The following is a 12,815-nucleotide window of genomic DNA, read 5'->3' on the forward strand; positions in this document are numbered from 1 at the left end:
GCCAGAATTATTGAATGGTTTATCCTCTTATTACCAAACCTTTTCTTTGCCTTCATTTTAGAAGTAACTATGAGAAATGAGAATGCTACAGGTCACCTAGAAAACTTCTTTAAAAAATAGGATGCCTGAGCTGGGCTCCTATTCATGATGTAGGTCACTAATCTCCAAAGAGGAGTGACTATACCAATAGATGCAGAATATGTCACTGGGTACAAAAAGAAGACATCAGAACTTTTACTGATACTTATTTCATCATTTAAATATGCCTAATTTGTATATGTTTTCTACTATATATAAATAAGGACAACAGTACACGAAGGGATGAATGTTCTACGTTTTAACTGATGGAATACTGAGGAGTTTGGGAACCACTAATCTGGGTAATGACTCTTCAGCAACTCATTTACTATTTCAAATTTTAACAGAAGGGGCGCCTGGGTGGCTCAGTGGGTTAAGCCGCTGCCTTCGGCTCAGGTCATGATCTCAGGGTCCTGGGATCGAGCCCCGCATCGGGCTCTCTGCTCAGCAGGGAGCCTGCTTCCCTCTCTCTCTTTCTCTGCCTGCCTCTTGCCTACTTGTGATCTCTGTCTGTCAAATAAATAAATAAAATCTTTAAAAAAAAAATTTTAACAGAAAACTTTTCCTCTCATCTCAGAATGTATGCACCAATTTTAAATGCAAACCAAAAATCAAGTATTTGCTTAGAAATATTTTAATCAAGGACTTAAAATCAATAGACCCTTAAATTAAGAATGATTAATCTTCTGAAAAATATGAAAGTCACTACTTATCTTAGTGTGTTATGCACACTAGATTAGCTCTATAAAACCCTTAGTTCCTGGGAACTAAATCCTGAGAATTAATGCCAGTATTGGTATTTAGCTCCTTATCTCTGTAATACTGTAGATTAACACTTTATTTTTCTAATGGGATTATGTACATCAATTATGCTTTAACCAGTTTATCTACTAAGTACAGATGACCTATATATGAAAGTCAATGTTTAGAATCCAGGTAATACTGAGTCTTGTGTATTAGCTTTGCCACCGACTAACGGTGGACTATGTTTTATATTACATATATTTATATTTATAATTCTTCTTACCCTCAAATTACTGTAGGAACAGTCCTTAGGATTTTTGGCTTCCTATGCAGATAGATGTTTTTTTCTTCCCTTTTCTTGGGACTTCTTTTTCCCTTAATTAGACCTGTTGGTCTCCTATTTTAAGTTGCCCTAATATAGGTCCTTTTTAATGGATGGGAGGGAGAGAGAAGCCTAATGCATAGCTGAAAGACACAAGAACTATAAGGTAAGTGACACCCACCCAAATCTTTTTAAACACCCACAAACCCAAATATGTCACCATGATCTTTCTACCACTTCATCAAATTTCACCCTCCTTTTACTGATAAAAGCATCTACTTTTACTATCAAACCTTTTCTCAGTTACGTAAAGCCTTCTGAAGGCCAAGAGGGGTAAGACACAAAGCAATGGTTCTAACTCTGGAAACCAAATGTTGCCACTGAAGATTATGTTTTTCAAACACACTCTCAATTCAGGCTAGAGGCCAACTGGATCAAATCCTTGATCAGAGCCCAAACAGCTGACATGCCTAAAATATTCTATGGGAATTCAGGCAGGAATGACTGGGAAGATTCTTGTGATACAACCCGAGAGGGATATATGCTGGGATCATATGATAAAAGAAACAGCTTTGTTTCTGATAGAATGATGTGAGCTGGTTTTCCGCACAGCTCAAATCACAGGGTAAAAAACAGACTTTGCTAATATCTATCAATCAGTACTAAAGGTTGAAAGAAACTATCAACAGACCCAGCAAGATAACGTGCCAGTTTCTCTCTTGGTCAAAAAGAAAGTTTAAGCCTGTACTCCTTTTTCACATTATTTTAAGGATATGAAGATTATAATGCACCTTAGGTGTATTATCCATAGAAACTCTTGGAATCACATATGTTTGGATTATGAAAATCTATTGTTTTTGCCAAAATTATCACTGCTAAATATCCATCAAATTGCACTCCTTCCCCTCTGATTAACTTGTCACCTTATTAAATCAACACATTTGTTGAAAGCCTACTATAAAGCCCATACCACTTTGTTTCAGGGATTAGACTGAGTGAGCAAAGACTCTTTAGATGCCTAACTTAAGGAAATAAGATGTCTTATGAAGACCTTCAACTAAATATTCTTTTCATTTTCATTCAAAATAAGTAACCTCATCCACAGAAGCAATTCCTGAATTTAAGAAAGAAGCAATCACTCCTGTCTCCTCTTCTCATTCCTATTACTAAACAACAAGAAAAATCTCACATATGTTTTCTCATCTCTTCTTTCCCTAATTTTTGCTATAAAACATGGGAGGGAAGGGCAATAGGCAACTAAATCTAATCTGTGTGCAAATATCTAAAGTGCATTAAGTAAACCTATAATGACAAAAGGGAACAGCTGGATCATAGAGAACTGCAATAATACATATTCGAAGATTTACAAAGATAATAAACATCCAAAGGCTGAAAGTGTGCACTGACTTCAGGAGAGAGGCAGCCTGGGGCCAGAAATATCATGTCTCCAGGATACAGTCTTCAAGAGAAACAATCTCTTGGCCTCAAACTAATCACTATTCTTTCCTGTTATAACAAAAGAGAGTATTAGGCACTCTATCGGTTAAAAGGCTGACTCACTGTCCCACCATACATTTAAAACAAAAGATCGTATCTGCTTGGAGAGTTCCAAAATTTCTGTTGGTCCCAGGGCCTTGACTCTGTCTTTGCCAATGCCAATTTACTTGTGTCACTTTTCTAAATTATTAACCAGCGGAACACACTCCACTATAGAGCTCCACTTCAAAAGAATCTGAATACATTTGTGAAATTAACTTTCCAAAACTTACTTTAAATAAAGCACGAAGTCTCCAAAAGCATGACTGATCTAAGCATCCAACCTTAAAATGCAATTATCAGCCAGAAATTCCTACATATTAAGGCATTTGATACAGATCTGAGCATTAACAAGAGAAACAATCTTTAGGAAACAACACATAAAACCTGGCACTATAAAACCAGGCAGATTTAGACAGAGAAAAATATAACAGCTTTTACAATCATATCCTACCACAGTAAGGCATGAAATTTAAAGAAATTCTATCCAAGTAAATACACATATTAACCATAAAAAGACTATGTGTTTTAAGAATAGGGATCTAATATCTTCATATTTAAGGCACATGAACATGCAATTTACTAAATTTGGAATTTTGTAAGTAGCAAACTCTTAGTGGTTTTGAGATTTAAATCGTAATTCAAAGCAGCATTACCTCATCTGTCACTGATTGCCGTTCTGCAGTGTGTGAAACTATCTGAGTCAATGAGTTCTTGAAGTCACATAACAAAATTCTTCTTTAAGCTCCTAGTATAATTTGCTTCTGTGTAACTTTAACCTCACTTCAAAAAGACTGCTTTAGTCTGAACCAAGCCCCTCAACAGCATGTATCTCTGAGACTGTTGGAGAAAACACCTCTGTGTCTAATTTAACTTGTCATTGGATATCACTGTTGCTCCACACAAATCCATTTGGAATAGAGTTTCTTTGGCGATGGTGAACTTTATCCCTAGCTCCTCCCCCTGCCTAGAGTCACAATTTCCTGGCCAAGAGCCCAGCAACAGTTACTGCAACAACAAATTAGACTAAAGATGCAAGTATAAAATCTTCTTAGGCATGTTTTGGTTATGGGTTTGTGTAATAATATACTCAAAGCTTGTTGCAATGAAAGAAAAGTTACAAGTGCTGTTTCGAGATCAGATCGAGAGTACAAATTTAGATTATGAACCAAACAATGTTTCTTTGTATGTATGTGTGTTTACTTAATAAAAATATGCCATAATGTGGATCTCCGTTGAATATCTAATTTAGTATCTTTCTCCCCAAACTAGTTTCTTTTTTTTTTTAAAGATTTATTTATTTATTTGACAGAGAGAGATCACAAGTAGGCAGAGAGGCAGGCAGAGAGAGAGAGGAGGAAGCAGGCTCCCTGCTGAGCAGAGAGCCCGATGTGGGACTCGATCCCAGGACCCTGAGATCATGACCTGAGCCGAAGGCAGCGGCCTAACCCACTGAGCCACCCAGGCGCCCCCCAAACTAGTTTCTATTTCTACTTTTGACACTCTCATTTTACCACTCAACCCTAAAATTGACGTAAATATTGTTTCCTCTCCCTCAAATCCACATCATCTCATTTGCCTTCATTTAAATTTCCAAATGTCAAGGGTGCCTGGGTGGCTCAGTTAGTCAAGCGTCTGCCTTCTGCTCAAGTCATGCATGATCCCAGGGTCCTGGGGAGCAAGGAGCCTGCTTCTCCCTCCATCCCTCCCTCTGCTCATGCTTTCTCTCACTCTCAAATAAATAAATAAAATCTTAAAAAAAATACATTTCCAAATGTCTATCAAAACCAAATCTTCCATTTAATTCATACTGCTATCAACTTGTCCAGGTCCTTGTTAACTCATTAACTCTTCAGCAATCACCTTCCAATTGTTCTGCCTGTGCACTAACAGCCAAACTGATTGTTTTGAAGTACTGCTACTCAGTGTGGTGTGTGGTCCACAGACCAATACTGCTCTGTGAATGGTTGTGACAAATCCATAACATGATACATAGAGAAATTGCAAGTATTCAGAAACTCTCATAGCAATTGTGAAACTTTACATTTGTTGACTGTAATAAAAAAAAAAAAAAATGCAGGGGTGCCTGGCTGGCTCAGTCCAAGGAGCAAGCAACTCTTGATCTCAGCGTCATGAGTTTGAGCCCCATGTTGGGTGTAGAGATTAAATAAACTTAAAAAAATATAGAGACCCCAGGTCTCTTCATTTTCCTAGTAATTCATTTTTACTATATTTTGTAAATGCATCAATTTGAAAAGAGTGGGATGAAAACAAAACAAATAATCTCCCATCACTGATAGTTTGAGAAGAACCGTCCTGAAGCCCAGCTCCAGCCATGCCACTCTCCTACTTAATAACCTTTAGACATTCCCCACTACCTACCCAAATTATACAAGTTTTTGTAACTCAAGGAGTTCAAAGCTTTTCACCATCTTTCCAAAATCAGTTTTATCTCATATTGCTCCATATCATGCACCTTTTGCTCCAATAATCAAAATGAACTACTCACTATTTCCTAAAGGTACCCTGAGGCTTCGTTTACACTGTTCCCTATACCTGACATGTTCTCCTCAGTTATCTCTAATTTTTCAAGACACAGCAATCTCACCTGACTTCTTCAAGAAACCACTCTGGCTGTGCCACATAACTACAGGCAGAGATGCCTCTGGGTCTCAGATTACTTTTCTACTTAATGAAAGAGTATTATAGAGTTGTGATCCATCTGAGAGGTCTGAATATTCAAAATCCTTTATTTTGGCTTGTGGTATATTTTGTCACATACATAAAATACACAGGTAGTTCTTTTATTCTTTACTGGATTATAAACTTTGAGGCCAGGATTTACTGCCTTCACAAAACTTACCATAAGGCCTTATATAGAGCAGACACAACATTTAGTTGAGTACTGGGTTTCTTTTGGAGGTAGTAAAAATGTTCTAAAATTAAACAGTGGTATTGGTTGCACAACTCTGTGAATATACTAAAACCACTGAACTGGACCCTTTAAAAAGTGAATTAGGTGGTATGGGAACTATATTTCTATAAAGTTGTTATTTAAAAAGCATAATTGCAAGACCTCGTTCTGCCTTTATGTCCCTATTCTTCAGGAAAAAGTATGCTTGGTGATATAAAAATATATAGGTAAGAACTTTCTAATTTATGAAATGGATTCCTAAAAATTGAAATTCAAATACCATGGATATACAGACACAATAAAACATTCTGGACTAGATTTTATAAAAGAAAAAATGATTTAAGTAGCATTAGTTTTTGTTTTCATAAACTTCAGCCAATAATTTACTAATAAGTCTGAATATTTTCTCTGAAGAACACCCTCAGGAGGGATACATTTTATCACATTGTGCCAAGAGAACAGCAGCCTGTGCTTTTAGAGCCTGAACACCAGGGGCACCTGGGTGGCTTAGTGGGTTAAGCATGGGGCTTCGGCTCAGGTCATGATCTCAGGATCCTAAGATCCACCCCTGCATGGAGCCTGGAGTCAGGCTCCATGCTCAGTGAGGAGTTTGCTACTCCCTCTTCATCTGACCCTCCCCCAGCTCATGATTTCTTTCTCTCTCCAAAAAAAAAAAAAAAAAAAATTAAATATTTTTTAATGAATAAATAATAAAAGTCTGAACAATAAGCATGTTATCATTTCTAAAATAAAACATGAATTAATTATAATATTCACTTTTCTCAAATATTCAATATAAAAATCTTCTGGTGAAAAGATATGACTATGATGACATACACAGAAAATAAAAGAAGATTAAAATTTGAGATACCATCACTTGTCAATTCACCCATATTATATGCCACTAAAAGGGGGTGATGCCCAAGAAAATTTAGGGCCTCATAAAGCTAGAATCTCACAGGGCTACCCATAACATGAAGAAAAAGAATAAATAAATCTGCAACATAGAAGAAACACATAAAATCTGTACATCTCAGCCCTGACATGGTCGAGGACGGGGGGAAAACCTCGCCTTGAGGATCTGAGGAGTCATGTAGTTGGCTTGTGATCTGAATTTACACTACTAGGATGGTTAATATCGCCACTAGGTGACTAAAAGAAATACAATTATTTGGAAGAACTCGTCTTAATTCTAGGTGGTATTCTGCTAGATGCAGCACCATTTCAGAAATGTTTAAATGTTTAAAAATGTATATAAAATACGAAAAGTACTGATCACACTATCTTTCCACTCAAGCTTTTAAAGCAGACTTTAAGGAAGAAGACATTAAAATTCCTTTCACCTTCTTTCCCAAATGAAGGAACTGCAATAATGAGAGCAGGATGGCAGGGAATAAAAGAAAAGACTAGCAAATGAAAAATACACAGATTAAGAGAGAAACTAAAGACAGTATCAGTACTCTGAATATAAATTTACTGTTCTAGAATCCTGGTCTAATTAAATACAGGTTTTCCAATCCCTTTTTTCCTATTTTCCAATAAGTTCTTTTTCATTTTTTCTCCACAATTTTTTTAAAAGATTTTATATATTTATTCAAGAGGGAGGTAGAACTGGACTGGAACAGACAAGCAGACTCCCTGCTGAGCACCAAGCCCTATGCAATGCGGGTCTATAATTCAGGATCCTGAGACCATAACCTGAGCCAAAACCAAGAGTTGGAGCCTAACCAACTGAGCCACCCAGGCACCCCTCTCCTCAAATTTTTAAAGTAAAGACCAATGGTACCAGTGTATAGAGGATAATTTATAAAATGCAGCAAAGCACAAAAGCTGAATTTTGCAGAATAAAAGTGAAAAGAAAGTATGATTATCCAATGTTATCATTAGGCCAACTTAACAACTGTACTGACTATGCCCTTAATGGAAAAGACAGGTCAAAATCTAGAATTTAGGGGAGCCTGGGTGGCTCAGTTCATTAAGGCTCCACCCCTCAGTTTCAGCTCAGGTCATGATCCCAGGGATCCTGGGATCCAGCACTGAGACAGACAAGCTCTGCACTAAGCAGGGAGTCAATTTCTATGCTTCTCTCCTCCTCAGGGCTCATGTACTCTCTCTCTACATACAAAATTAAGGAATCTTTTTAAGATTTTATTTATTTGAGAGAGAGACTGTGCACAAGCAGGGGGAGCAGCAGAGGAAGAGGGAGAAGCAGGCTCCCCACTGAGCAGGAAGCCCGACATGGAGCTCCATCCCAGAACCCTGGGATCATGACCTGAGCTGAAGGCAGATGCTTAACCAACTGAGCCGCCTAGGCACCCCTAAAATAAAGAATTTTTTTAAATCTAGAATTTAAAATAAAAGCAAATGATAAAACTCATAACCTAAAGCATCTGTATTTCCCCAAATACCTTCTCTTGAAAAAGAATAAACAATAACATGGGCACCTTGGTCACACAGTTGGTTAAGCCTTAAATACTTGATTTCAGCTCAAGTCAGGATCTCATGGTCCTGAGACTGAGCCCTGTCTGGAGCTCCACACTGGGTGTGGAATCTGCTTAAGAGTCTCTCCCTCCCCTTGCTCCTCCTCCCCCCACCCCACTCTGCCCCCGGGGTTCACACTCTCTCTCAAATAAATAAAATCTTAAAAAAAAAAAAGTACTACCCAAACTCCTTTCCCTTTTGCATTTTCATCAGCAATAGTAGTATGAGGTTGCTCAATATTGTCTGTGTTTTTAATTTTAGTCATTCTATGGGTCTGTAATGGTATCTTGTTGTGGTGGTGGTTTTTTTTTTTAAAGACTTATTTATTTATTTATTTGACAGATAGAGACCACAAGTAGGCAGAGGCAGGCAGAGAGAGAGTGGAGGAAGCAGGCTCCCTGCTGAGCAGAGAGCCTGATGCAGGGCTCGATCCCAGGACCCTGGGATCACGACCCAAGCCAAAGGCAGAGGCTTTAACCCACTGAGCCATCAGGTGCCCCTCTTGTTGTGATTTTAATTCCTATTTCCCTAATGACTAATGATAATGAGGTAGAGCATCTTTTCAAGTGCTTATTGGCCATCTTTTTCTGTGTGAAATATCCATTCAAATCTTTTGTCCATTTTTTTCTTAAAGATTTTATTTATTTATTTGTGAGAGAGAGAGAAAAAGTGCAAGCAGAGGGATTGGTAGGCAGAGGAAGAAACAGGCTCCCAGCTGAGCAAGGAGCCCAATGCAGGACCTGATCCCAGGACCCCGGGATTATGACCTGAACTGAAGGCAGAGGCTCTAACCCACTGAGCCACCCAGGCGTCCCTCTTTTTGCCCATTTTTAAACTGGGTTTGTCTTATTATTATGCTGTGCAAATTCTTCATATATTTTGGATTTAAGTCCTTTACTAGATATATATGTACTGAGAATACCTGAGATATATATGTACTGAGAATACTGAGAAGCCAGTCTGTGGCTTGCCTTTTCATTTTCTTAATGGTGTCTTTCAAATAGAGTTATTTTGCTTTTGTTATTATTGCTGTCGTTGTTTTGATGAAAACAAACAATTGATCAATTTTGACTTTCATGTTATGTATTTTACCTAAGAAATTTTTAGCTAATTCAAGGTCACAAAGATTTTCACCTATACTTTATTTTTACTTGTATATTTAGGTCTAGGATCTATTTGTGTTATTTTTTATATATAGTTTGAGGTAAGGGTTGAGGTGCATTTTTTTCCTATATGAATATTCAGTTGTTCCAGCCATTGAAATACCTTGGCCTCACTGCTGAGAATCAATTGGCTATATATATATATATGGGTCTATGAATTCACTATTAGGTTTCACGATCCACATATGTCTCTCCTTACACTAATACCACACACTGTCACCATTGCCATTGGTTTACATTATATTCAAGTATAGTTTTTGGTAGTTTAACTGTAATAACAAAATTTTCCTATTACTATTAGAAAAATATTTCATAGATATCAAATGAAAGACTATCTACATGTCCAAATACCACACATATAAAAATTGTGAATATTAGAATTCTTTTCATACAAAGTACAAAATGTATCCATTTATTTCTAAAGCTAGCAAAGGAAAATGAAATCTAACTGACTTCATGTATATGACCCATGCATCTCAAATGAACTTGCTCAGGGGTACCTGGCAGGCTCAGTCAGTGAAGCATGGAACTCTTGATCAGGGTTGTGAGTTCAAGCCCCACAGTAGGGGTAGAGCTTACTTTTAAAAAATAAATGCATGAGCAATTATAAATGCAAATATAAATGCACATCTTAAAAAAAATTTAACTTGCTCACTTATCTATTCAGACAGTATGGGAATTGTCCCAGTTGTTCCTAAAAATAAAGCTAAAAGAGTATCTTAGCCCTTACAGTATCCTTTGGTTTATACATATCTCTTTCTAACTAATCAATTCTAACACATACTTTACCACATGGGAAAAACTAATACTAATTACTTTCTAAGAATTTTGACTGCACCTAGAAATATAGTTCCTAAATCTACAAACCAGCTTTATAAACAATCATGTGGGGGCGCCTGGGTGGCTCAGTCAGTTAAGCAGCTGCCTTCGGCTCAGGTCATGGTCCCAGCGTCCTGGGATCAACCCCCACATTGGGCTCCCTGCTCAGCAGCTGCTTTTCTCTCTCCCTCTGCCACTTCCCCTGCTTGTGCTCACTGGCTCTCTGTTAAATGAAAAAGTAAAAATAAAAATAAATTTAAAAAATAAACAATCATGTGTACAAGACTGACAAATATTACCAGCATGTGTGATAACCTTTATGAAAAAAACTGTTCAACAACTACAGGTTTATAGCCAGTGCCAGAAGGAAAGAAAACATACAAACCTTAAAGAGAGAGCCCTTTCATGACGTTTACATTTAAAGAAAGCTCAAGATTCTAGTGCTATCATGAGAGGTTTAAAAATAATACAGAATTATTATGTCCATGTTTGTTCTCTTCATTCAATAATGAGATTTAAAATAGCAGGAAAATGGCCAATTTTCTTTTGCTCACAATGAATAATTAGATTAAAATAAATTCTAAAAATGTGGCTCTGAGACACTCAATCTCACAAAACAAACTGAGGGTTGCTGGGGGGCGACGGGTGGGTAGGGATAGGGTGGCTGGGTTATGGAAATACGGGAGGGTATGTACTATGGTAAGCGCTGTGAAATGTGTAAGTCTGACGATTCACAGACCTTTAGCCCTGGGGCAAATAAAACCTTATATGTCAATTTATAAATAAATAAATAAATAAATAAATAAATAAAGGGACTCTGAAACTATTTCAAAATTTCTAATAGAACCAAGGACTAAAAAAAGAAGTTAGAGCTTCCAGAAAATAAAAATTAAAATTTTACGGACTTCTGAAAAAATTTTTGAGATCTCTGTACTACTTAATCAAAGGGAATGGCTCTCTGAAACTAACCAGGTCTAGTTATGCTTGAAGGTTAGGAATGAAATAGTTACTACTCAATCATTAACTTACATGTCACCTATTAGTGGTAAAAAAAAAAAAAAAAAAAAAAAAAAAGAATTTCCGTAACAATTCAAACTCAGACATAAGAGACAATAATAATTTTCTTAAAAATACAGTAATATAGAAACAATAAAAACCTTAATAAAAAACTATTCTATACTGCAAAGTAAGAAGAATACAGGATTCTACTCAAAATTACGTTTTGCTTACACTTCCCCGAAAGAAACAAAATCACAAGCTGTGTTTCACTCAATCTTTCACACCATTTTCCAAAGGTACAAATTATTTGAAAATGCCTTTGAGTTTTAATTTCACTCATTTCTATGTAAAATTCTTTGGTAAGACATCACTATTTGTTTCCAATCTTCATAAACACGTTCTACAGAAAAACAAAATGAGTTTACCACAAACGGGATGCTTAAAGCTCACTAAATTCCTACAAAGAGTATTCATCCCCAAAGCTGTCTTTCAAAAAACAGCAAATAGTAACTTTACAGTAGATTACACGTAAAACATTAGCAATCAAAAATTTCAGCTACATTTCTTTTACTCTCTCCCTCTACCTTCCCTGGTGGACTGGTAACACTGCTTATTAATCTTCCAATTCACAGACGACTAGAACATCTCTTTGCTGGAAAAAAATGAAGGAAAAAGAATAATAAACTCACTTACCCTTCCTTAGACATTCTCAAAGATCTACTTCCTCTGGATGAGAATACAGGATCAACAAACAAGCTTCACTGATCTCTTGAGAACTGTAGCTCATTTGTTAAAGCACAGAGAACTCGGGCCCTGAGAGGCCCAACAGATTCGGGCACAATGCCGAACCCTAACCAGGCAATATCTCAGTGACCAGTAACCTCAGCTTTAAATACTTGAAAACCTAAGAATAATAGAAAAAAAACTGGAGGGCAGAAAAAATAACTAACGGTCTGAAATGTTTAAGACTGGCCAGTTTAGAAAGGCGACAATCCAAATGGCAAGTTCCCCTAAGAGACAGGAATCATTCCTGGCAAACACACAGAAAAAGCAAATTTACCCCCTAATGAGGCCTGCCAATAGTACGCAAACAATGTGAGTTTCACAGAATGGAGCGGCCCTAGTCAGTCCAAATCATTTTTAGTTTACTCTGGGAGAGGAAAAAAAAATTAACAGGATAAATAATACTATGTTTTAATTCTCAATTTAGTTATTTCCTCCCTTAGAAAATGAACAATGTGAACTATAAAAAAGGGGAGTATTTATATACCAATCATATTACAGGAGGAACATAAAGTATTTTCAAACTGAGGTCTTTTTTTCTGATCATTAACTGCGTTTAAGGAAAACATCTGTGTTCACAAATATTTTACTCGACTGCCTGAAAATTTCAGCTCATGTGGAAAGAAATTTACAGATCTCTGGCATATCCGGGATAAATCCAGAACATTCTAAAGGTTAATTCCAAATATCAGAGCAAATTGAAATGTTTAAAGAAAAACATGTGCAACATTCCTACCTCCTGACTAATATAATGTATAGGGATTATGCAACAAGGGGAGAAATAAACAAGTGTGCTAACCTCCAAGAACACTGAAATGACAAGTATATCCTCCTACTGGTGATTCAAATTAAAAATATACATACCTTAAAGAAATACTACATGAATTAAAACTTTTAATTAAAAAAATTCTCTAAGTATTACCTAAATATCTTACTAATAAGGTTTCTATTAGTTATTAATATGTGTAGTCATCAA

At 36.6% G+C, this 12,815-nt stretch overlaps 1 protein-coding gene across 4 annotated transcripts in view; it reads right to left on the bottom strand.

Annotated features, from left to right (window-relative positions):
• NT5C2 (5'-nucleotidase, cytosolic II) overlaps positions 1 to 12,815 on the bottom strand; it is a 140,084-nt gene that overhangs the window by 46,766 nt on the left and 80,503 nt on the right. Inside the window, exon 1 of one of the 4 annotated variants that reach the window (XM_059398478.1) lies at positions 11,750 to 12,024. The exons of the other annotated variants lie outside the window; for them this stretch is intronic. Coding sequence (XP_059254461.1) covers positions 11,750 to 11,763 — 14 coding nt within the window. The 5' untranslated portion in view covers positions 11,764 to 12,024. Of the gene's footprint in view, positions 1 to 11,749; positions 12,025 to 12,815 lie in introns of those variants that run through there. 4 annotated transcript variants of the gene reach the window in all.

The sequence above is a fragment of the Mustela nigripes genome, chromosome 4, assembly GCF_022355385.1.
Source record: "Mustela nigripes isolate SB6536 chromosome 4, MUSNIG.SB6536, whole genome shotgun sequence".
NCBI lineage: Eukaryota > Metazoa > Chordata > Mammalia > Carnivora > Mustelidae > Mustela > Mustela nigripes.